Source organism: Clarias gariepinus, chromosome 16 (genome assembly GCF_024256425.1).
Source record: "Clarias gariepinus isolate MV-2021 ecotype Netherlands chromosome 16, CGAR_prim_01v2, whole genome shotgun sequence".
NCBI classification, from domain to species: domain Eukaryota; kingdom Metazoa; phylum Chordata; class Actinopteri; order Siluriformes; family Clariidae; genus Clarias; species Clarias gariepinus.
The window spans coordinates 3,712,468-3,736,281 of NC_071115.1; the positions used below are offsets into that span (position 1 = coordinate 3,712,468).

A 23,814-nucleotide genomic window follows, 5' to 3' on the forward strand; every position below is an offset into this window, starting at 1 on the left:
TATCCAAGCAAAGAAAGTTGAATGTAAGGAAATAATTAGGTAGCAAAAGGTAAACCTGCCTCCTTGAGAAGGTAGTGAAACAAAGCCCATTCAAGAATTTGAGGGAGATTCACAAGTAGTGGACTGCAGCTGGAGTCAGTGCTTTAAGAGCCACCACAAACAGATGTATCCAGGACACAGGCTTCTTTGTGTTAAGCCACTCTTGAAGAAGAGACAACATCAGAGGCGTCTTACCTGGGCTAAGACAAAAAGGACTGGACTGTTGCTCAGTGGGCCGAAGTTCTCTTTTGAGAAAAGTAAATTTTGCATTTCATTTAGAAATCAAGATCCCAGAGTCTGGAGAAAGAGAGGAGAGGCACAGAATCCAAGTTGCTTGAGGTCTGCACAGTCAGTGTTGATTTGTGGAGCCCTGTCATCTGTTGGTGTTCCACTGTGTTTTATCAGATCCAAGGTCAGCGTAGCTGTCTACCAGAAAGTTTTGGAGCACTTAATGCCATGCCGCATTGCTGTAGTAATGCATGCAAAGGGAGTCCTGACCATGTTTTGAGTGTTGTACATGTTCATACAGTACTTTTCAGTATTCCAAAATTTCTGTGTTAAAAATATTTTTTTTATTAGTTCTAAGTAATATTATAATTTTCTGTGATACTGAACTCTCGATTTTCATTATCTGTAAGCCACACTCTATTATTGTAATGGTCATCTCACCGGCCTTCCCAAGAAAACCATTAGACAGCTGCAGCTTATCCAGAACGCTGCTGCCAGAATTCTAACTAGAACCAGAAAATCTGAGCACATCACACCAGTCCTCAGGTCCTAACACTAGCTTCCTGTAACATTTAGGATAGATTTTAAAGTACTTTTACTTGTTTATAAATCACTTAATGGCCTAGGACCTAAATACATTGCAGATCGTTAAAATCATTAGGATCGAGTCAGTTAGAAATACCAAGGGTTCACACAAAACAAGGGGAGTCGCCTTTAGCCATTATGCTGCCCGCAGTTGGAACCAGCTTGGAACATTTAGTCACATTTAAATCGAGACTTAAAACTCATCTGTTTAGCTGTGCATTTAGTAAATAAGCACTGTGCTACATCCAAACTGACTGTACTGTATTTTATATTTACTTTATTTCTTTTTTTAATATTATTATCATATAATTTTCTTTGAACTGTTTCTAAATAAAATTTTAAGTAGTTTTAAAAGTGTCATACCGAGCTGTTTTTATTTTTATTTTAAATTAAATTTAAATAATTTTAAAAGTTTGAGTGCTATTATTTTCTATGTCTTTTTATAACTATCTTCTTCTCTTTTATGTAAAGCACTTTGAATTACCTATGTGTATGAAATGTGCTATACAATTAAACTTGCCTTGTCTTGCCTTGCCTAAAAACTGCTGGGTTAAAAAACAATCCAACCTTAAACCCAACCGGTGGGTAAAAATATATATTGCAGCGTTTTTACGCCAGAAGGAATGGTGGAGAGACGAGTGAGCTTATTTGCTGCCCAATGCAATGGCTGGGAGTACTTTATTTAGCACACAGCATGTAAAGGCATGAGCAACACCTTCACTCAGGAGCCTACATCCAATTCAGCATCAGCTTAAACTGGAGCACATTTCACACGTCCCACACCTCAACACACACACAACAGGGCCGAAGTCACTAACCCAAACACCTTTCCCCATCATGGTGAACACACCGACATTCCCGCAAAGCATGCTGGTCGTCAGCCGCCGCCCCGCCCACGCCACACTGCCCCCACCCGAGCTGTGACCGTCCCTGGTCACCATGAAGAACCTTGTTTCGGAAGCGTGGAGGCGGTCGGCGCTGGCGGTGGAAACGCCGGCGTCCTTTGGCAGGTGAGGGATGAACGCAAACGTAGTCCTGAGGCGGTCCGGCCTCCTCAGAGTTCAATGTTTCCCCGGCGTGCGGCTGGCAAGGCGCACCCGGTAGATGACATCGGAGAGCCGAACTATTACCGTACAGGGGCCCACCCCGTGAGACACACGCATGGCCGAGAGCCCCCTTCTTCTCCTTCCGGAGGAACACACCCACACCTGCTCGCCAGCAGCAAAATCTCGCCCCTGGCTGTGAGTGTCCACGCCCATTCGCCCCATAGGTGCCCCCACCCGAAAGTCTTGCAGCGGTGCCCGCGAGCGCTGGGTGGGGCCCTTCTGCCTGGCGATGAGCGGTTCACCGTTCAGCTGTGAGACCGGCGAGCCCGGCGGAGCGACTGCGGGTGACGCTCTGGGTGACGCAGTAAGACGGCTGCATGCTGGCTTGGACGGCTGATCACCACCGGAGGACCTAGAGGACTGCACAGGGGGAACGTCCTGCGTCGAGGGTTCTACGTCGACACGGCGCTCCACTTGCTCGCAGTACCGGCCACGCGCTTTGCTGCCCGGCCGGCGAGGTAAAGCGCCGGTGTTAGCGCGCAGATTTCCCGCTCGGTCTGCTACCGGAAGTTCCGCCCCCCGGGTGTGTGCTGCTAACCTGTCCGGCTGTGGTTTGGGTCCGAGCAACCTGGCTACCCCGAAGTTACCACGCAGAGTTCCGCTGGACAAATTCAGCAGCGCACCCCATCTCTCCAGAATGTCCAGCCCCAAAATATAGTCCTCCTCAACATTCCCTACAACGAACCCGTGGGAATAAGTTCGGCCAACCACCTGGACTCGCGCTGTGCGACACGCCTGTACCTTGACGCAGCCCCCAGCAACGGTGCGGATGCTGAAGGCAGGATCAGGCCGTCGGCGAACACGCTTGCTTTGCCCCAGTACTCCAGAGCGCAGCAGCGAAACAGTGGAGCCGGTGTCCACGAGCGCCCGCAGTAAGACGCCATCCAGCAGACAGTCAATGTAAAGCCCCGCGCGGCTTCCCAGGCGTCCTCCCGGCGCTAGTTTAGCGGCTGCTAGTGTACGCTGTCCCGTGCCTCGGCCTCGCCGCGAAACGTCGGAGAGTTGCTCGTTGCCTAGCCGCGACGGGTAGCCCTGTCCCCGGCTAGGTTCACGAACCAAGCGCCACTGAGCTGCGGGCGGCCGCTCGGCTCTTCCGCCGCGATGCACCGCCGATATGGGCTCAGCGCGCTCGGCCTCGCGCAGCGGCAGGTCGCTTTGCCGGCTGACGGCGCACAGAGCTGTATCTTGCTCCGGCGCTTGCGCAGTGCCAGCCTCCGCCCCGAGAGGGATTTTCACCTGGCCGCTCCGTGTTGGTTGCCGTGGTGTGCTCGCTTTAGCGCCGTCGGGAAAGCGCTTCTTCTGCGCGAGTAGTCGCTCCGCTACTCGGCGGCCCGCTTGGATTTTCTGAAGGTCCTCCGTTGTGCGCTCGAACCCGTTACTCTCCATCCCACTTCTGACACCAATGTAGCGTTTTTACGCCGGAAGGAATGGTGGAGAGACCGACATTCCCGCAAAGCATGCTGGTCGTCAGCCGCCGCCCCGCCCACGCCACAATATATATGTGTGTGTGTGTGTGTGTCAATTTTACCCACCGGTTGGATTAAAAGTTGGATCATAGATCAACCTTTTGATGATAATCTAATTAATTAAGATACACCTGTATATGTGCTAGTGTGTGTTAATTTGAGTTTTTGTCAGGTAGAACTAAAGTTATTATTAATTTTATAGTGTGTTATACTATTAGTGTATGAGAATGCTTATTATTATTATTATTATTATTATTATTATTATTATTATTATTATTGTTGTTGTTGTTGTCATAGAAACAATCTAAAACAACCAGGAAAAACATGTGATTGTGTGTATACGTGCTATTTCTTTCCTTTTGTGACCTATTTTTTGCTTATTGTTTTTATGGTTAGTTAAAATAAAAAAAAAAATCAAATTAAAACTAAATTAATTCAATTATATTCAGTTTATCATATTGCCTAGGTTGTCCTGAAAAAAGGTTATGTTCCTCCATTCTGCACACTCCTTAGCCTTATATACAGCATATATAATTAATAAAACATCAGCAAAAAAAGGCTAAAACTGTATATAAATGACTAAAATCATTTATATAAAATTTTCTAGTTTATAGTAAATTGCCTCCATATAAAAATATTACAAACCTGCATTTTCTGTTATGAAATATAATATGATTCAAAGTATTAAGTTCACAGATTTTCCACAACATTTAATATGATTAAAAATATTACACATAAAATATGCAATGTGTTTTCATTTAAGTAACCAAAAAGAAAAGAAAATGTTATAGAATTATTATCTAAAGATCAGAATCCACAAAGGTTAATTTGCAGTTACCAAAATCATAATGTTAACAAAAACATAGTGATGTTAATTAAAATAACTAGACTTAATTTTTATACTACTACTACTACTACTACTAATAATAATAATAATAATAATAACAATTAACTCATGGTGCATGACGACTTTCTTTACTATGAATTTTGGGTAAGAGGGTCATGAAACCTAAGGTTAAGACAATATGTAATACGATATACAGTAAATATAATCATTTTGATGACAAGTTCATGATTTAAGAGATTTCTGTACCTGAGCAAGTAACACCAGCATCTTCACCATGGCCACAGTTGTGATTTCCAAATCCATTATGAGTGCACTGTGTGATGGAGCTTTCACTTCCTGAACAGCGAACATCATCCATCCATATTGAGCCACTTCCCTGACCAAAAGCAGCACTTTGAAGAGCTCTGACAGCATTACCACATCTAAGCTGTCTACACACCACCTGTGCATCTTTCATGTCCCAGTCATCATCACACACTGTTCCCCACTGGTTATTATAATAGACTTCCACTCTACCAGAGCAGGAGTGACTGCCATCAGTGAGTCTAATGTTAGCGCCATCTAAGACAAACAGCAAAATGCATGTTAATATTAATTAATGTAAATTAATTTTATTACTTAATTGCATTATTACAACAATACTCTTTTTCTGAACTTTAAGTTAATTCCTAATCCTTAACAAATGCTAATAAACAGAAACAAGTGGAGATACATAAGGAGGAATTATCAGGTAACCAACATTGGGATCCGATTCTCAGGAGGTTAACTTACATGAGTTCATCTTTATCATTCCTAATCATTTCTCAAATATGATGTCAGGATATAATCAGTAAATAGCAGGATTTTCAGTAGGATATTTATCTTAGTAAATGTGGTACAGTATGCTAACACCTTTTAATCCAATTTCATTTTATGCCCAAACTATAACCAGTGATGTGTACAAACATCTTTAGGTCCATTGCAATAACCTTGAAAAAATGACCTTGATTTTAGATGTAATCTATCAACAAATACCATTAAACTGACCACAAATACATTTTTGATTTGTGCATTGTGTAATAAAACACAATGAAACACTGAAAAACAGGTTTAGTTTCTTGTAAATTAGTTTAGGCAGCAATGGGGGGTGCGGGGGGGGGGGGGGGTGAGGTGGGGTTAACTACTGTAGTTATAAATTCCAAGGGTTTACTCACTTTTTTTTACCATTTTGAAAGTTAAATTAGTGTGTTCAATAAAGATATAAAATATCAGAATTTCTTCGTGGTATTATTTTAGACGTAAGGAGTGTGGTGTACTGCTCATGTACTGTTGAACAGAACACAACATAGTTTCTGTTTGTTCTGTCTTACACCTGTTGTTTTTACTGCTATTTCCTCAGTTTCCTGAAGTGCTTTGCCAGTTTGTATTGTGTTGTATTGTATTGTGCATTGGCCCTCAGCTTGTTGTTCTTTTATTTATTTATTTTTTAAGATTTTTGTGTAGCTCTTCATTATGATTTACTTCACACTATTAAAGAAATGTCTGCACTTGCATCCTGCTTTTCCTCAATTTGTGGTGCTTACAGTAGGTAATGTATTTGTATCACCATTACGGGTAAGAGAAGATATAAAAATGTGACCTTATACATTGCGTGGTGGGCTTTTAATGCAGGAAATTATCTATTTCCTGGGGGGAAGACAAATTACATACGCTCTTTCACACGCTTACATTCTTACATGCTTAATATTTTTGTTCTACAAGCTGAAAGTGGTCTCACTCCGTGTCATGAGAATGATCAAGACAAAATGTGTGCTGGATTTTATCTTGTGTGTTTTATGCAGAATTTTCTCGGTCCAGGCTATTTTTTTATGTGGTAAGATAAAACCAAATCTTACCACTTAAAAAAATAGCCTGGACCAAAAAAAACATAATAAGTTATAAACTGATCTGGCCAAGTATTCTTTCATTTATATTTTATAACTTTAAATTTAATGTGCAGTAGACATTGTTTTATTCATTTTTAATAACTAGTCTGTGGTTATGTTTCATATGTTAGTATGTACAAATATTATCCTGGCCATTCTGTTAAATCAGTGTGAGATGGGGCTCATGTATATACAGTGTTGTTTGACTTATAAGTAATTAAATTAAACTTACTTAAGAGGCAAAAAACAACAACATAGAAACATTGTTGTATCCACCTACTTTACTGTTAGAGGAATGGTATGTAGTCATTTTAATTAGCTTAATGAACCTTTATTATTGTGCATATTTTAATTGTTTAGGAGTATTTTAAAAAAAGTGCTTATGTGGCCTGAAACAGAAATTTTATGCCCCTGCCACAGGTCATAAGTCAAATTAATAAAAAAAAATAAATAAAAAAAAAATACACTTACCAGCCAACAGAGAAGCTCTTAGAAGACTGACTAGGGACAAAAAATAAAGAAGAGAAATTTAATTACAATGATTTTTTTTTAATTCAATGCTGTCTCTTGTCCGATAATCTTAAATTAAACTAAAAAAAATATATGTAAGTATCCGTTATATTGGGATATATTCTATTGTGTTCGCACTACTATTTTGGAACAAAGATACGATTTGGGGCTTTTAGAACCATGGAAGACAACTAAGAAGAACATCACAACATTTAGCCAAGTCAAGAGGATGTAGGCATGTTTTCGTCAATGTCTACAGTCAAGAGATGGCTTTAGCAAGTAAATAAAGTCTTCACAACAGGGTTAAAATGCTCAAGAACATGACAGCTATAGAAGACTCTACCAGAAATCCTTGTCAGATTCTTTAGACTGATATATATATATATATATATATATATATATATATATATATATATATATATATTAACTTATAACAGAATGATGGGAAGAAAAAAAATGTGTAGAAAAAATGGAACAGCTCCTGATCCAAAGGCTACATACAGTACAGTAAAAACTACCCAAGGTTAAGAACAGGATGTTCACTGGTCAAGTCAGTGACCTGATCTCAACCCAATAGAGCATGCCTTGCACTTACTGAAGAGTAGACTGAACAAACAAAAAAGCAGAAACTGAAAGCACTTGACAAAGGCCTAACAAAGTAGAAGCATTTAGTCATGGGTTCTAGACTTCTGTTAGTTACTGAGTGAAAAGGATTTTCATCCATTGCATTTTAAATCCAATGTGGGGTGGAGACCAAATGCCAAGAAACATATTTTTGTTCCAAAATGTATGCACCTACAGTAACTGTAACACAAACTGGAAACTTGTGTGTATTCAACTTTGCTCAGCCAACACCCTTGTACTTCTGCTATATAATTCTCTTTAAAACATAGCTCTACATTTAATTAAATTGCCTTCAGCTTTAATTAAGTGCAAAACATTTACTTATGTCCAGATAATCTTTGCTTGATGAAGTGTTGAAGGGAGAGTTGAAGCATTCTGTCCTCTCCAGCATGTCTCAGTGGGGTAAAGGTTAGCGTTTTATGTGTAAAAATTCACTAAGGAATCCGTGCTATCCTGGAATATGGCTGTGCCTCAGGGAAGAAAAACTACATAAATGTGATAACCTGGTTTTAAAGTACATTTAGATAATTAGCTAACTCCATTTTATTGCCGAATAAGGTGGAGAACGTAGACCTAAGCAACTAAAGAAACCTTTTTCTGAACACTTTTCTTAGGTGACATTGGCAGTTTAGCACTATCCAGTATGACAGTGCTTAACCCAGAGCTAGTAATCTCAGCAATCTCCTTCGCTGGAACAGTACAATATTTCGACCCTTCATATCTTTTTCATGGCCACAGTATACATCTTCTTACATGGTTGTTTATATAATGAGAAGATAATCACTGCATCTGCTAGCATTAAAATTGTTTCCAAAGAAATCATAAATAATTGCAGTAATTATTCTATTTAAGGTTCTTACATATTAAACTCAAGGGTTACATTTTGGCCAGCTACAGTATTGTATTGTAAGGGCCATATTTCATTTTTGTGATTTGTTGTTGTGTTTATCTTTATTCTATTAGTAAAACATTATACATTAAGTTTATTAAGTTTATAAGTTAAGCATTTAGTATTATACTTGTAAGTTGTATTGTGACATCATTTTATAAGTTCTTCTGTGACATCATCCCACAGTTGTGTAGCTGCATGTCTATCACGCACGTTAGTTGTTAGTTGTTGTAAAGATGCGGGAGTGTGGAGAACACAAGTTTTTGACCGCAATTAAGAAACCGTAATCTGCTATAGTATCGTAAGCTGAAAGCTATAGCAAATAAGTTGGTGTAACGATAATTCAAGACCGTAAGCTACAGAACACAGCTGAATAACATGCATGTACATGTAAAGTCAAAAGCTTACTCCGTCGTTCAAGTGAAGATGAGTGACTTAAGAGTGCATCTTATCTGCATGTGAAAGTGTACTGTGGCGTGCGATATCAAAAACACACGCGGTGATTATCGACAAGCAACTGAAACCAAAAGCGAAAAGAGGACGAAAAGAGATGTGGATTGCGGAAACTATGAACCGTTCTAAGCCGCCTTAAACATTCGACGAGGGAGTTTCGCCAGACGACAGTGTGTCAATGGTGGAATTAAAGACGCTTGCGCCTAACAAGCACGGAAGCATAGTGACGGCAGCATCCAAAAGGTCCTCAACATCTACAGCATCCTTGGCTCGGCTAAAATGGGCAGAAGCTGACAGAGCATACCTGTTGGCTGAAGCAGCAACCTTAAACCAACGGCAGGCGTTAGAAATGGAGGAAGCACGCAACGAAGCACAACTAAAGGCTAAACAAGCACAATTAAAGGCTGAAAAAGAAAAGCTGAAAATCGAAACCTTGCAAAGATTAATGCAAAAATAAAAGTGTATCAGGGTTGTGAAAAACGACAAAGTCTTGCAAGACAGGACGTGACCATCGAACTGAGTGGTGCACATAAATATGATGAACTTTACAAGCACAGTTCATCAACGGAATATCTCGGACTGCCATCACAACTCCAGGCAACACACTTAAGTGTGCTCGTAAGTGCCAAACCCATAATGACAAGCACCTCAAGGGAACGGCCTACCCAAGGTAACAAACATTCATTTTATAATACTGATACAGTAGAATTTTAGAGCATGCCGCAACGTCAGACGGAAGTCACAGAAATGATCCCCGCTAAGCCCCGCAACCACATCCGATTGGACCAATCACCCGTGGGACGGACTGACCCTGAAGGGACAAAAACCCTAAGGAAGTCTACAGAAAATGTAGTAGTAAGGAAAGAGGAGAAGTTAACATCACAACTGCAACCTACAACATCTTCCAAGCAGCTCGGGCTCCCGCCCTTGCGGGCGCTGCGCCGCTGCTGGCATCATCCGCTCTTCAAAAACTCTCAACGAGACTTCGTAACAGAACTCCAAAGTCCTGCAACGAAGGAAACCCCAGGAGAAGTTCCAAAGCGCAGCCATCGGTAACCAGGCAACCAACGCCTCACCGAAGGGCTTTCCCGACTGACGTCATCTCTACAACAGCGCACCAACGAATCAGTAACGCCGTGATTCCCTTTGCTGGAGGCGAACCAACGGATGAAAACGAAACATAGCGCAAGTAAACAAACAAAGCTGCATACCTTGCTGAAGTCGGTGCTCGTTTCATGACTAAACTGTAAGATTAAACTCAAGACTCTGCTCTAGTGACTTTCGTTGATCTAGTAAACAGTACTAGAATAACTTCATTCATTTTTACTTGCCAAACTGTTTGTTTGTGTTTGAATGTGTGTCTGTTGGTATGTGTGTGTGTGTGTGTGTGTGTGTGTGCGCGTTTAAGAACTGTAGTTTCATGTACTGTATTGTAGATTAGTCAAATAAATTCTTGTTTCTTTATAAAGAACTGTTGTCTTGGTCATGTATTTTAAAGTCTAAACATTTGCCCAGATCTTGTTACCTTGCTCATGATTGCTAAATACTAGATTTTGTGTTATCAGCGTTGACCATGTGCGAAACGCTGGACGGGTAGTCGATAAAGTGTACATTATAAATTTTGATTCAGTTAATCAAATTAACCCAAATTGTTAAAGATTCGAAACAACTCTGACCCAGAGCTAAACATTACTTATTAATGATGAAGGATGCGTTAGCATTGTGTCCACAGTAAAATGTCTACACTTTTTGGTGGACAATGCAACCATCATTCATTGTTTTTATTATGTAAACACTACATATTAATGATAAAGAATGCCAGCAGCCATTCATTGTCATCATTACGTTAAAACCCTACAATACTATGTTAAGCATCGATTACATGGATGAGCTAGATAATGCTACCAACCTGAGGACTATTGTCTCAAAACTGCCCTACAAATTGCGTGAAATATGGAGGAACCATGCATACAAGCACGAAAGGTGCAGCCAGAAAAGAGCCAAGTTTGTGCAGTTGATGGAATTCGTAGCGCAAGAAGCAATGGTAATGTCCAACCCACTTTTTGGTGACCTGAACATTTCAACTAGTGATAAAAAGCACTGTGACAAATATCCCCAAGGACTCAAGCAAAAAAGGGAAGGAAAAAGAGGGGTCAGCTTCGCAACGGGAATAAAACAGGTTGGTGAAACCCATAAAAACTCAACTACAGTAAAGAGTAGTGGCTCATTAGTTGTCAGTGCTTTTACTAAACCTTGTGCATTCTGCGCTAAAGGCCATACCTTAGACGAATGCCACCAGTTTAACGATAGGACATATAAGGACAAATTGGACTTTTTGAGAAAGAATGGATTTTGCTATGGTTGTTTAATAAAAGGACACTTAAGCAAAGACTGCACAAGAAGAATCACATGTCAGTTGTGCTCAAAGAAACATCCTTGCATGCTACACATTGACGCACAAGATAAAGCTCAGGCGATAGTAAAAGTTGATGAGACTGAAACAGTTGCTACCTTGCCTGTTACAGTGAGTCATGGAACAAGCGCTTGAACTGGGGCTGGAGATGATTGTATTCTCTCTATTTTACCTGTTAAAATAAAGTCAGAGAAAAGTAATAAGACAGTAGAAGTGTATGCCTTTATGGACCCAGGTAGTTCTGCTACTTTTTGAACAGAGTCATTAGCAAGACGGTTAAACGTGCAAGGTAAAAAAATTGACATTACAAGTAGAAAGTTATGTGCTTACTGACTTAGAGGTTAGCGGTCTGGAAGAACACACCTTTGTTGAACTCCCCAAAGTGTTCACACAAAAGAGCATCCCAGTCTCAGTGGAAAACATTCCACAACAGCACGACATTGATAAGTGGTCATACCTCAGCGAAGTAAAATTGCCTCAGATTAATGCTAGAGTCGAAATTCTCATAGGTAATAAAGAGCACAAGCTCCTAGAACCATGGCACGTAATTAACAGCAGACACAATGGGCCATATGCAGTAAAGACCGCTCTTGGATGGACCATAAACGGACCTCTTCTAGAGTCGGTTGAGGAAGGCACGTGTGACAATGAGCAAGCGAGCGTTACAGTCAACAGAGTTTCCATTGAAAGTGTAGAGCAAATGCTGATACAACAGTACAACCATGATTTTCCTGAACGGAATTGTGATGACAAAGCTGAGTTGTCACAAGAGGACTATCAGTTTTTAGACTCTGTAACCAACTCTCTGCTGTTTACTCATAATCACTTCTACATCGGCCTTCCATTTAAGAAGGCAGCTATTCAAATGCCCAATAACCGAAGTGCAGCCATGCAGCGTGCACTGAACCTCAAAAGGAAGTTTAAAAATAACCTCTCCTTTCATGAGGAGTATTCAAACTTCATGAACGACATGTTTGAAGAAGGTCATGCAGTCAAGGTCCCTACACCTCATCTAAGTCGATAAGATGGCCAAGTGTGGTGTATATACCTCACCATGGTGTATATCATCCTCAAAAGAAAAGGCTAAGGGTAGTTTTCGACTGCGCTGCTAGCTATCAGGGAGTATCATTAAATAGCGAGCTCCTGCAGGGACCCGACCTGACAAACTCACTCATTGGAGTGCTTACACGCTTTAGACAAGAGGAAGTTGCCATGATGGCAGATGTGGAAGCCATGTACTATCAGGTTGGAGTTCCGGAAAAGGACACAGATTTGTTGCGTTTCCTATGGTGGTCGAATGAAGATGTGAGTCAGGACTTGGTCAAGTATAAGATGGTCGTTCATTTGTTTGGTGCAAAATCATCTCCAAGTATAGCTAACTTCGCCTTTAGAAAAACAGCAGAAGAAAACCGCAGCAATGCATCTGCTGAGGCAGTCAACACAGTACTTAAAAACTTTTATGTAGATGACTGCTTAAAGTCTGTCTCTAGTCATAATCAAGCAGTTGCTTTATATAACAATCTCACCAACCTTTGTGCAAGTGGAGGGTTTCACCTCACCAAGTTGGCAAGTAATAGTCATACAATACTAACTTCCATTCTGGAGAATGAAAGAATCAAAGACATGAGGGACCTAGATTTGAGTAAAGACGCACTCCATGTCGAGAGAGCTCTAGGGGTGTTGTGGTGTATCAATTCAGACACACTCAAGTTTAAGATTAGTTTAAAAGAGCGGCCTGTGACTAGAAGAGGAATCTTGTCAATCACTAGTTCAATTTATGACCCCTTAGGCTTCCTTGCACCAGTCATACTGCCAGCTAAGATCTTAATGCAGCAGCTATGTAAAGAAAAACTCGCTTGGGATGATGACATTTCCGAACAGTTTACAAAAAGATGGTAGGCCTGGCTACAAGAGTTGCATCAATTGTCTGAGTTTAGCATAGCAAGATGCATAAAACCAGTTGATTTTGGAGTCACAGCTACGGCACAACTTCATCACTTTTCAAATACAAGTAAGATGGGATATGGAGTTGTCTCGTACCTCAGGTTGGTAAATGCTGATGGACTTACACACTGTGCATTTATGATGGGAAATTCTCGCGTAGCGCCCTTGAAACAAACCACTATTACCTGAATGGAATTGACAGCGGCAGTGGTTGCTGTGAACAATAAAAAATGTTGAACAGTCAACTGGAAATAGAATTGCTGGACTCTATGTTTTGGACCGACAGTACAACTGTCTTGAGATACATTGACGATGAAAAACTTCGCTTTAAAACCTTCATTGCTAACAGAATTGCCATTATACGAGAGTCAACCAAGCCACAGCAGTGGAGGTATGTCAACACTTCAAAAAAACCAGCTGACGCTGTATCCAGGGGAGTTTCCTGTGAAAAATGTATGAAAAACAACAATTGGATCCATGGTCCCTCCTTTCTCAAAGAACCAGAGTGTAAATGGCCTGAGAACATCCATGATCTGTCAATAAAAGAGGATGACATTGAGATTAAACATTTAGCTTCAGTGAATCTCGTAAAGACTACAGAGAGCACAGATGCCGTGAGTAAACTGGTTAACTATCACTCTGACTGGTACAAGTTAAAAAGATCTGTCGCCTGGATTCTTCGTATCAAGAACATGCTTAAACAGAGAACAAAAAAGGCTAGAAAATGCACAGATGAACTAATAATAGAAAACCATAAGTCTCTAACCATTAGGGACTTAATGAAGAAAACGAGAAAACGGAGTCATTAAGTTTGTTCAAAACCAAAAAGTCAAAGATGAAATTTCCACGTTGCAAAAAGGTAATGCATCCGTAAAAAGGAACAGTTGCCTCTCCAAACTGGATCCAGTACTGCAGGATGAAGTGCTGAAAGTTGGAGGACGTCTTGGTAGGTCTGCAATGCCTGAGCATGTAAAACACCCAGTCATCATACCCAAAGACTCACACATCACAACTTTAATCTTAAGAGACATTCATGAAGAGGTTGGACATTGTGGAAGGAATTACACGCTTTTAAAATTGCGGCAGAAATACTGGATTCCGACTGCTAACTCCCTGGTAAGAAAACTGCTTTCCAGTTGTGTGACATGTAGAAAGATCAGACCAAAGACTAGTGAACAAAAAATTTCAGAACTGCCACGTAATAGAATAATACCAGATCACCCCCCGTTCACTAACGTAGGAGTAGACTATTTTGGACCCTTTGAGGTCAAACGAGGTAGAAGTAATGTTAAAAGTTATGGTGTATTGTTTACTTGTCTGACAACAAGAGCTGTGCACATTGAAGTCGCGCAGTCATTAGATACAGACTCCTGCTTAAATGCTATTCAACGTTTTATGTGCAGAAGAGGCCAAACTTTATAGGTGCTGAGACTGAATTGCGTAAAGCTATCCAACAGTGGAATCAGTCAAAAATTTAAGGCGTCCTCATGCAAAAGGGGATACAATGGATATTCAATCCTCCTGCTGGGTCTCATTTCAATGGAATATGGGAAAGGCGGATAAGATCAGTCAGAAAGATCCTGAGATCCGTACTAAAAGAACAAACACTAAACGATGAGAGCTTGCATACATTCCTGTGTGAGGTGGAAGCAATAATGAATGACTGTCCCCTTACCACTGCTACGGATGATCCCACAGACCTGGAGCCCCTGACACCTAACCACCTGCTGCTGATGAAAAAACAGCCAAACTTGCCTCCTGGACTTTAAAAAAAAAGGACACTTATGCTTAATATTTGCCTTTGCTTCAGAGGCGTCAAAAAATAGTCTCAAGTAAAAAAAAAACTCTCGATTGGAGATGTCGTTTTAATAATTGATGAGTCTTCTCCAAGAAATTCATGGGTCATCGGACGAATCACGAAAGTGTTCCCTGATAAAAAAGGACTTCTGAGACGCGTGCTGGTCAAAACTAAAACCAGTACACTGGAAAGACCCATCGACAAGTTGTGCCTCATATGTGAAATAGACTGTGAATTATATTATAAGTAGTTATGTTCCTTTTCTTTAGTACGTAAAGATATAAATACCTTAAGTTAAATAGTAAACAAAAATGTTTAAAAGGTTAAGAAGGTTTAATTTTGTGGCTCTATTGTAAAAACAAAAAAACAACAAAACAACAACAGCCTGTCATTTAGGGGCTGGAAATGTAAGGGCCATATTTAATTTTTTGATTTGTTGTTGTGTTTATCTTTATTCTATTAGTTAAACATTATACACTAAGTTTATTAAGTTTATTAGTTAAGCATTTAATATTATACTTGTAAGTTGTATTGTGACATTATTTCATAAGTTGTTCTGTGACATCATCCCACAGTTGTGTAGATGCATGTCTATCACGCACGTTAGTTGTTAGTTGTTGTTAAGTGCGGGAGTGTGAAGAACACAAGCTTTTGACCGCAATTAAGAAACCGTAATCTGCTATAGTATCGTAAGCTGAAAGCTATAGCAAATAAGTTGGTGTAACGATAATTCAAGACCGTAAGCTACAGAACACAGCAAACGTGTTTGCCACAGTGGATTTATGCAAGAAACTGTAAGAACTGTTGAACTTTGATGTTGAAAGTAAAACAAGAGACAAAGAAAACAACGGACGTCTGTGTCGTGAGTAACCAAGTGTAACAAGAAAGATAGCGTCAGAACTTGTGAATAACATGCCCGTACAGCCCGGACAGTTCTCGTAAAATGTGTTTTTAACATGATATTTGTTCTCTTATTTTTTGTTTGTTTATTATTTGCATATATGTATGTATGTTTGTATTCTTGCTCAATTTTTAAAAATTATTAAGCATCCCTATATTAAAAGAGTAACACATGCAGTAAGTGATATTTTAGCTCATAGAGCAATATTGTATTATTTTATTTACACCAATGGGTTGTTGAATCCTGAATTGGTCAGAAGGGATTTAAGGATTTAAGAGTCAGGGATTTTTATTAACTCTGACAGTAGCTGTAAATCACAGTTTTTTTTTTACACATTCTAAAGCTAATAAAAAGATAAGCAAATGCTCTACCCTTTGAATAAATGTGTATTTATTTATTTGTTTGTTTGTTTATGTGTTTGTTTGTTTTGTTTACTTTTATTCATTATTTTTTCAGGAATGCAGAAAATAAGTCTAAGCATTTTTAAATGTAACTGTAAGAGTATATCACAGTGTATCAGTTTTTCTTTAGGCCTGACTGCATTTTAGTGGAGTCAGCATTTCCTTAAACAGAAGTTTGGGACATCTCTGAGGTCTCTAAATAGGATTATAACTTATTTAATCCTAAGATCATGTAATACCAACCCCTGAAATATATATAAAATTATCATCATTTATATTAAAATGCAGACTGCTTCTATTGTATTTTAAGCAACACATTTTAGGATAGACAACTGCAATATTTATCTTAAACTGTACTAATACCTTTATAAACAGCAATAGCTAGAATGGAAACATAACACACCATCACGTGAAAAATAACTAAATTATTATTATTATTATTTTAGGATCAGAGTGTCAGAAGTGAGTACTCAGTTTCTATGTTCATGAAAAGACGATTCCTCTTTCTTTTTTGGAAAAAAAGATTAGATCGGCATTTTCCAACCGGTTGACTGTTATTGTACTGAATTATGTATGATTTTGTGTAAAAGGTGTAAAAGTAAACATGCTCAGGAAAAGTCTTTCTCTGAAGAAAGTATTTAAATGAAAACAAATATTAATATTTCTATCTATATTCGTACAATCCTGTGTTATGTCATCTTAAATTGCTTCAAATCTTAAATCAGAAATAATATGTGGTATTAAAAGTTAATTTATACAAATGCTAAAGTTACCAAGAATTAAAGTGTGAAGTCTCAGCATCCTGGTTCTTGCAGTTTCATTCAGAGTGTCTTTAGTGCTGCTGTCTTCTCATGTGAAACTTAAAGTTCATGATAGTTGATGTTTTATTCTCACGCATTCTCTAAAGAGGCAGAGTTGAGCAGTTCCTGTTAATGAAACAAAGAAATCCTAAAACTGTTTTTGCTGCACTCACAACATCTAAAGTCTAATGAACACCCGAAAGTACACTTGTTAGTGAAAGCCACTGCAGTCCCCAGAATATTTAAAGTGTCAAAACTACCCACTTCCTCTTAGTACTTCCTCTTACCAAGTGCCCTCAAGATGTGTGACAAATGAAGAAAAAAAAGGGTGCTAACAAGGTTCCAGACTATGATACAATTTCAGAACTGCTTTGATGAAAGTATAATGAATGGATAGAGATATACTTTATCCCAAAATATCTCGTAGATCATTGTCTTACTACTTTATCCTATACATGGGGTTGTGTGGGGCCTAGAGCCTGTCCCAGGAGACTTAGAGCGTGAGATGAAGTCATCTTGGAAGAGACCAAGTTGAAAATACTTAAAAATGTTTCACTGGATAATAATAAATAATAATAATAAATAAGGAACTGAAGTCATATTCATATGCAGTGATGCTTCACCCAATACATAAATAAATGCTCCCCTCCAAACCCCCTTCACTTAATTGGCATTTCTATTTAATTTGTTTACTTTAATTATTATCTTTACATGCAATACTAAATTTTTTTATGAGGAGCAAAAATCTAAACATACAAAACAAAAGCTAAAATCCAATATAAAGCTAGAATAGAAGATAAAATACAAGATAAAGCAAAAGCTGCCAAAAAAGTGATTTTAATATATATTCTGTGAATTTTACTGTGACAGTACATGGCATTTTAACTTCAAAACACACCATTTTGTTGCAGTAATAATCTCCTCTGTGCCGTTGCTGCTGGCCTATCTCTTCTCTATTTGTCAGTAAGTAAAACAGCGACCCCTCAAGGCAATGTGGTGAATGTGTGGTGTTGCACGGTATTGCACTTTTACACTTTTCGTGAAATTGGATTCCCTTAGTTAAAAATCATAGGATAAACAAATCAGGTAAGGCTCCTGTTCATATAACAGAGTTCACAAGTCATGTGTTAAGTAAATGTAGCCTACTGAATATTTTGCTAGGCCATGGATAGGCTATGAATCTCTTTGTTACAGATTAAATGCCTGGTTATACATTTTTGATGATGGTTACATGAATGAAATGATGACACAAAACCACACAGATGGTTGTCTGTGTGTGAGTGCACGGTTTTGTGCAAGTCATACTGGGCACGCTAGAAGTCTGGCTGTTATGATTTAGGTTAAGAACCATCCAGTCCATTAATAAAACATAGAAGGATACTGTACAGGAAGCCAGTGCAGGGAGGGAAGACGTGGTGTGGTGTGGGAGAACTTGGAAAGGTTTGAAAACGAGACCTGCAGCTGCTATGTGGATCAGATGCAAAGGACAAATGGTGGACAGAGGCAGACCTGCCAGGAGTGAGTTGCAGTAGTCCAGTCTTAAAAAAACAAGGGACTGAACAAGCACCTGAGTAGCCTATAAAGAATGCAATGGGCAGATAACATAATATGTACCAACCAATGTACATATGATGTTACTTTAACAGTCTATGAATATATAAGTGTATGTCAGTAGAGAATTAATCGGCAACATATGTGTTGTACATTTTTATGCATCCCAAAAAATATGATGCACCCCAGGCATCATATAAAGCATGTTTCACTTGCAAAAGAACAGCTTCATACTGCGGTGTCTTCTCAATCTGCCAAAACACACAAAGACTTTAGGATATGATATATATATATATATGGGAGGGGTTGTTGCGCTCCGGGTGTTGGAAGATCTCCGGGCTGATGAGCGGAGGGACTGGGTGAAGCTGCGGGAGTCGCTCCACTTCCGGTTTGGCACGGGTGACCGTAAAGAGGCCGCGTGCGAGGAGCTAGCAACCCGTGAGCGGCGTGCCTCCAAGCCACTGGGGGCGTTCGCCATGGACCTAAGGTGTCTCGCGCGCTGGGGCTACCCGGAATTCGAGCACGACAAGCAGGAAAAGCTAGCTCATCGTGTGTTCCTTCGGGGACTTCGGCCGTCGCGGCTTCGTGAGCACATCCGGTTAGCGGCACCGGCTTTCCTGTCTGAGGCGCTGCGCAAGGCCGAGCGCGCTGAGCCCATCATGACAGTACACCACGGCGGAAGAGCAGAGCGATCTCCCGTGGCTCAGGGCCGCTCGGTAGGTGAACCTAGCCGGGGACAGGGCTACCCGTCGCGGCTAGGCCTCGAACCAGCCTCCGAGATTTCGCGCCGAGGCCAGGGACCGCCGGATTACCGCTGCAACGTTCTCAGGCCTGAGGACAGCGTACCCCAGCAGCCGTTAAACTAGCTCCAGGGGGCGCCGAGGGGAAGCCGCCTCCCATAGCTGTCTTTGTTTCCCCAACTGCTGAATTCAACAGGACGAGTAGGAAATCGCGCTGGGGTCTACGTAAACTGTGGCCTGGACAATGTTTCGCTGCAGGCGCTTGTGGACACCGGCTCTACAGTTCCGCACCGTGAAGTCCCTTTTACACGAGTTCGCGGAAATTTTCGCGGTAGATGAGCGAGATGAGCGAGTGCACAATTTGGTGCAGCACACGATCGATACGGGTAACGCAGCTCCTGTTCGGCTACATCCAGGACGCCTTCCATTAGCTAAACGAGCTATCGCCGAACAGAAGCTGCATGAGATGGCAGACTCGGGCGTCATAGAGCCAGCGTCCGGACCGTGGTCTTCACCGGTTGTGCTTGTGCGTAAAAAGGACGGATCGTGGCGGTTTTGTGTTGACTACGGGCGGTTAAACGAGGTGACGCGCAAAGATTCTTATCCGTTACCGCGAATAGATGATGCGCTGGAACACGTTGCGGGCTCGGCGTGGTTTAGCTGCTCGGCGTGGTTTAGCTCGTTGGATCTGCGTAGCGGGGACTGGCCAGGGCAAGTAGAGCTCGCTTCGGAAGCACGACCTAAAACCAAGTTCTCAATCGGACAAGGGCTATGGCAATTCCGGCGCATGCCGTTCGGCCTCTGTAATGCTCCAGCTACGTTTGAATGGTTGATGGAGAAAGTGTTGGCAGATATTCCTCGCAACCGTTGTGTCGTCTACCTGGACGATTTACTGGTGCACAGCAAGGAGTTTGAGGTCGCACTAGCTAACCTACGGGAGGTATTTCTGGCTATCCGGCGGGCAAATTTGCGGCTCAATCTCAAAAAGTGCCAGCTGTTGCGACGAGAGACTGGTTTTCTAGAACACGTGATCGCAGCTACGCACCTTCCTCGGGTTAGCCTCTTACTATCGCCGGTTTGTAAAGGATTTTTCCACGATCGCCAGGCCACTGCATGGGCTCACGAGCCGTTTCACTGGGACAGGGTGCACGCGCGTGCTTTCACTCGGTTACGGGAAGCTCTAGTCACGTCGCCCGTTCTCGAATATCCTGATGCATCTCGTATGTTCATCCTCGACACGGATGCAGGCGATGTAGGGCTGGGGGCTGTCCTGTCTAAGGTTTCTGAGGGCAAAGAGCATGCTATCGCCTACTTCAGCCGCGCGTTGTCTGGACCGGAGAAAAATTACTGCGTCACGCGGCGCGGGCTGCTAGCGGTAGTCGCGGCTCTTAAACATTTTAGGCAGTATTTATACGGGCAATCCTTCTTGCTGTGGACCAATCACGCTTCGCTGGTGTGGCTGCTTAGTTTTAAAGAGCCCAAGGGGCAGTTAGCACGCTGGCTCAAGCGGTTGCAGAATTACAATTTTACCGTTCAGCACTGAGCGGGAAAACTGCATGCTAACGCTAATGGTTTATCCCGCCGGCCATGCAGCAAAGAGCGTTGTCGGTACTGCGAGCGGGTTAAAGAGCACGTGGGTGGTTGCGACGTCGAACACTCTCCGAACCCTGTGAATCAGAACATTCCCCCTGCACAGTCCTCCGGAGCCCCCGTCGTTAATCAGCCGTCCGAGCCAGCGTGCAGCCGTGTTACTGCGTCGCCTAAACCATCGCCTGTAGTCGTTTTGCCACAGCTGGACCGTGATTAGCTAAGTGCCGAACAGGAGAAGGATCCGGCACTGCAGCGGGTACTAGGTTGGGATAACGCGGGCCAGAGACCAGATTATGCCGTGGTTGCTCACCTGGGACTAGAGGAAAAAGCTCTCCACTTGCAGTTTAACCGACTAGCATTGCCGGAGGGTTTACTCTACCGCCACTGGGAACGTCCTTGCGGCGCTGGCGAATATTTTCAGCTGCTGGTGCCGCGGACTCTGCGGGCACAAGTGTTAGGGATGGTTCATGGGCATGCGGGTGCGGGGCACTTCAGAGGAACAAAAACTCTACGATGGTTGCACGCTCGCTTCTACTGGCCTGGCTGTCACACTGACAGTGAACTCTTTGTTCACAGATGCAACGTCTGCACGTCAAAGAAGGGCCCTACCCAGTGATCGCGAGCACCCTAGCAAGACTTTCGGATAGGGGCACCTATGGAGCGTATGGGCGAGGACATTCTCGGGCCGTTTCCTATTTCCGATCGCAAGAACCGGTATGTGCTGGTGGCCATGGATTATTTCACCAAGTGGCCGGAGGCTTTTGCTGTGCCTGACCAGAGCGCTTACACCACGGCTCGAGTGCTGGTGGATGAGGTGTTCAGCCGATTCGGCACCCCGGAGCAGTTACACAGTTACACGGACACTCACCACCCAACTTGCTGTGCTTACCAGCGACCGGCAGAAGAATTGGGACGAACATTTGCCTCTCGTGCTTTGGGCATATCGCATAGCAGTGCAGGGGTCATCACAGCTGATGCCAGCTGCGTTAATGTTCGGCCGCAAGCTGCGCACGTCTGTGGACCTTGTGTTCGGGCCACCTCCACAATCTGATTTACCCACGAAGTCTGGGTTGAATTTTTTTTTTTTTTTACCCTCAAAGACAAACTGTTCCATGGTCACGAGTTGGCGCGTAGACACTTGGCGGACGCCGGTGTTAAGCAGTGCCGCGTGTATAATACTTACAGCCGGGGGCGAGATTTTGCTACTGGGGAGCAGGTTTGGGTGTATTCCCCCGGAAAGAAAAGGGGGCTCTCGCCTAAGCTTATGTCTCACTGGGTGGGCCCCTGTACAGTAATTGGCCAGCTCTCCGATGTAGTTTACCGGGTGAGGTTGCGAGTGGTCGTGCTCCACCGGGACCGTCTCACGCCCTACCAGCCCAACACCAGCAAAACCTCGAACTCTGTGGAATGTGCGTGGGCGGGGTTCTGATTAGCAACCATCATGCTTTGCGGGAGGGGTTGTTATGTGTTCACCCTGTTGGGGAAAGGTGTTTGAGTTAGTGGCTTCGGCCACTAACTCAATATATACATATGTATATATATGTGTGTGTGTGTGTGTGTGTGTGATATATGTGATAATATGATTATAATATAGTGTTTTCCCGCGAGATGCCGCAATTTGGCGCGTGGCGTGCCGCGAATTGCTGTAAGCAACATTCGGAAATTTTAAAATAAAGGTTCTGTGCCTCACTAAATATCCGCCAGATGGCGCATGAAAAGACTTTATCCAAAAGCCTGATCAAGTACACCAAATAATTGTGTATAATTTGTTAGCCAAGAACAATATTGTTTCCAATGCTGAAGCAACATGAATTTTATTTTTCTTTTACAACAGATCTTTCATAATGAATGTGTGTATATGTGCTTCATATTATTTTCATAATGATGAAATGGGATGACCAAATTCGTGCTTTAAAAGTTTCTTATATAGTTTTTGTAATGTCTTAAAAGGGACAAAACAATGAAAGACATGGCAATGCCTCGGTTTAAATGGTCTTGAAATTAATTTAATTTCCCGATAGTAGGCTATCTGATAGTGTTAACTATGCGAATGTCCTGATTCATGAATATGCCAACATTAAAACGTAAAAATGTGTCGCCATCATCAGAAGACATGAATGAACAATTATCATATTAAGTAAAAATTATTTTATGAACACAAAGTTCTTCTGGCTTTTTATAATAATCATCATGTTTGTGTCCAGCATTGAATAATTGTTTCATCCATTATTAACCATGGCTGGAAATAATAGCTGGAATGTGATGTGATTGTGAATTTATGACAGAAATAAGGCTGTTCAGCTTTTATAAAGTACTTTCACTTTACAAAAGGCAGCATTTTTATCAAAAGGCTGATAAATGCGTGTTGTACAGTATATACAACGCGACAGTGCGCTCAGTTACTGTAATCCTTCTTCTCACCTTTGATGTAGCTCTGCTTGGACTTGTTAATTTGTTTTAAACCCCTCAAGTCTGCGAATCCCCCCCATCAGTGAAACCGGTTTAATAACTTACACACAAACCTATTGTGAATGAAAGGTGAGAAGAGGCATTACAGTAACTAGGGGTTCTGTGGGTGCGCTTCACCTCGGAGCACGGTGTTGCGTTGTATTCAAAGAATAGACTAAAGCAAAATCATGTTTGCTTTAGCATTGAAAACAATATTGTATTAGGCTAATTTTATTTAAGATTATACACTTTTGTATTCTTTGTAAAATTCGTCTATTTGCACACACACGCGGGCATCTTTAAATGGGAACAGAAAATAATAGTGGGCTGGTAGGAACGTTATTTTTCCTATAACTTGGCTGACTTAAGTTAAATATACACAATAAATTAATAATTGCATTTGCTTTACATTTGAGCACTCATGTGTAAATAGCTTTTTCATTGCATATATACTACCATATATCATATATTTGTGTCTAATACTGTTTTATTCATATTTTACAACATCACATGCAGTTTATAATTTACTTGCGATTGTACTTTTTTTAATTATGGCCAGGTGTGTTACAAAGTGAAG

At 41.5% G+C, this 23,814-nt stretch overlaps 1 protein-coding gene across 1 annotated transcript in view; it reads right to left on the reverse strand.

Moving 5' to 3' along the window:
* Window positions 1-23,814, reverse strand: part of LOC128544935 (deleted in malignant brain tumors 1 protein-like) — a 217,951-nt gene that overhangs the window by 144,254 nt on the left and 49,883 nt on the right. The window contains exon 10 of the mRNA XM_053515248.1: window positions 9,218-9,230. Within this exon, the coding sequence (XP_053371223.1) occupies window positions 9,218-9,230 (13 nt within the window). The remainder of the gene's footprint in view (window positions 1-9,217; window positions 9,231-23,814) is intronic.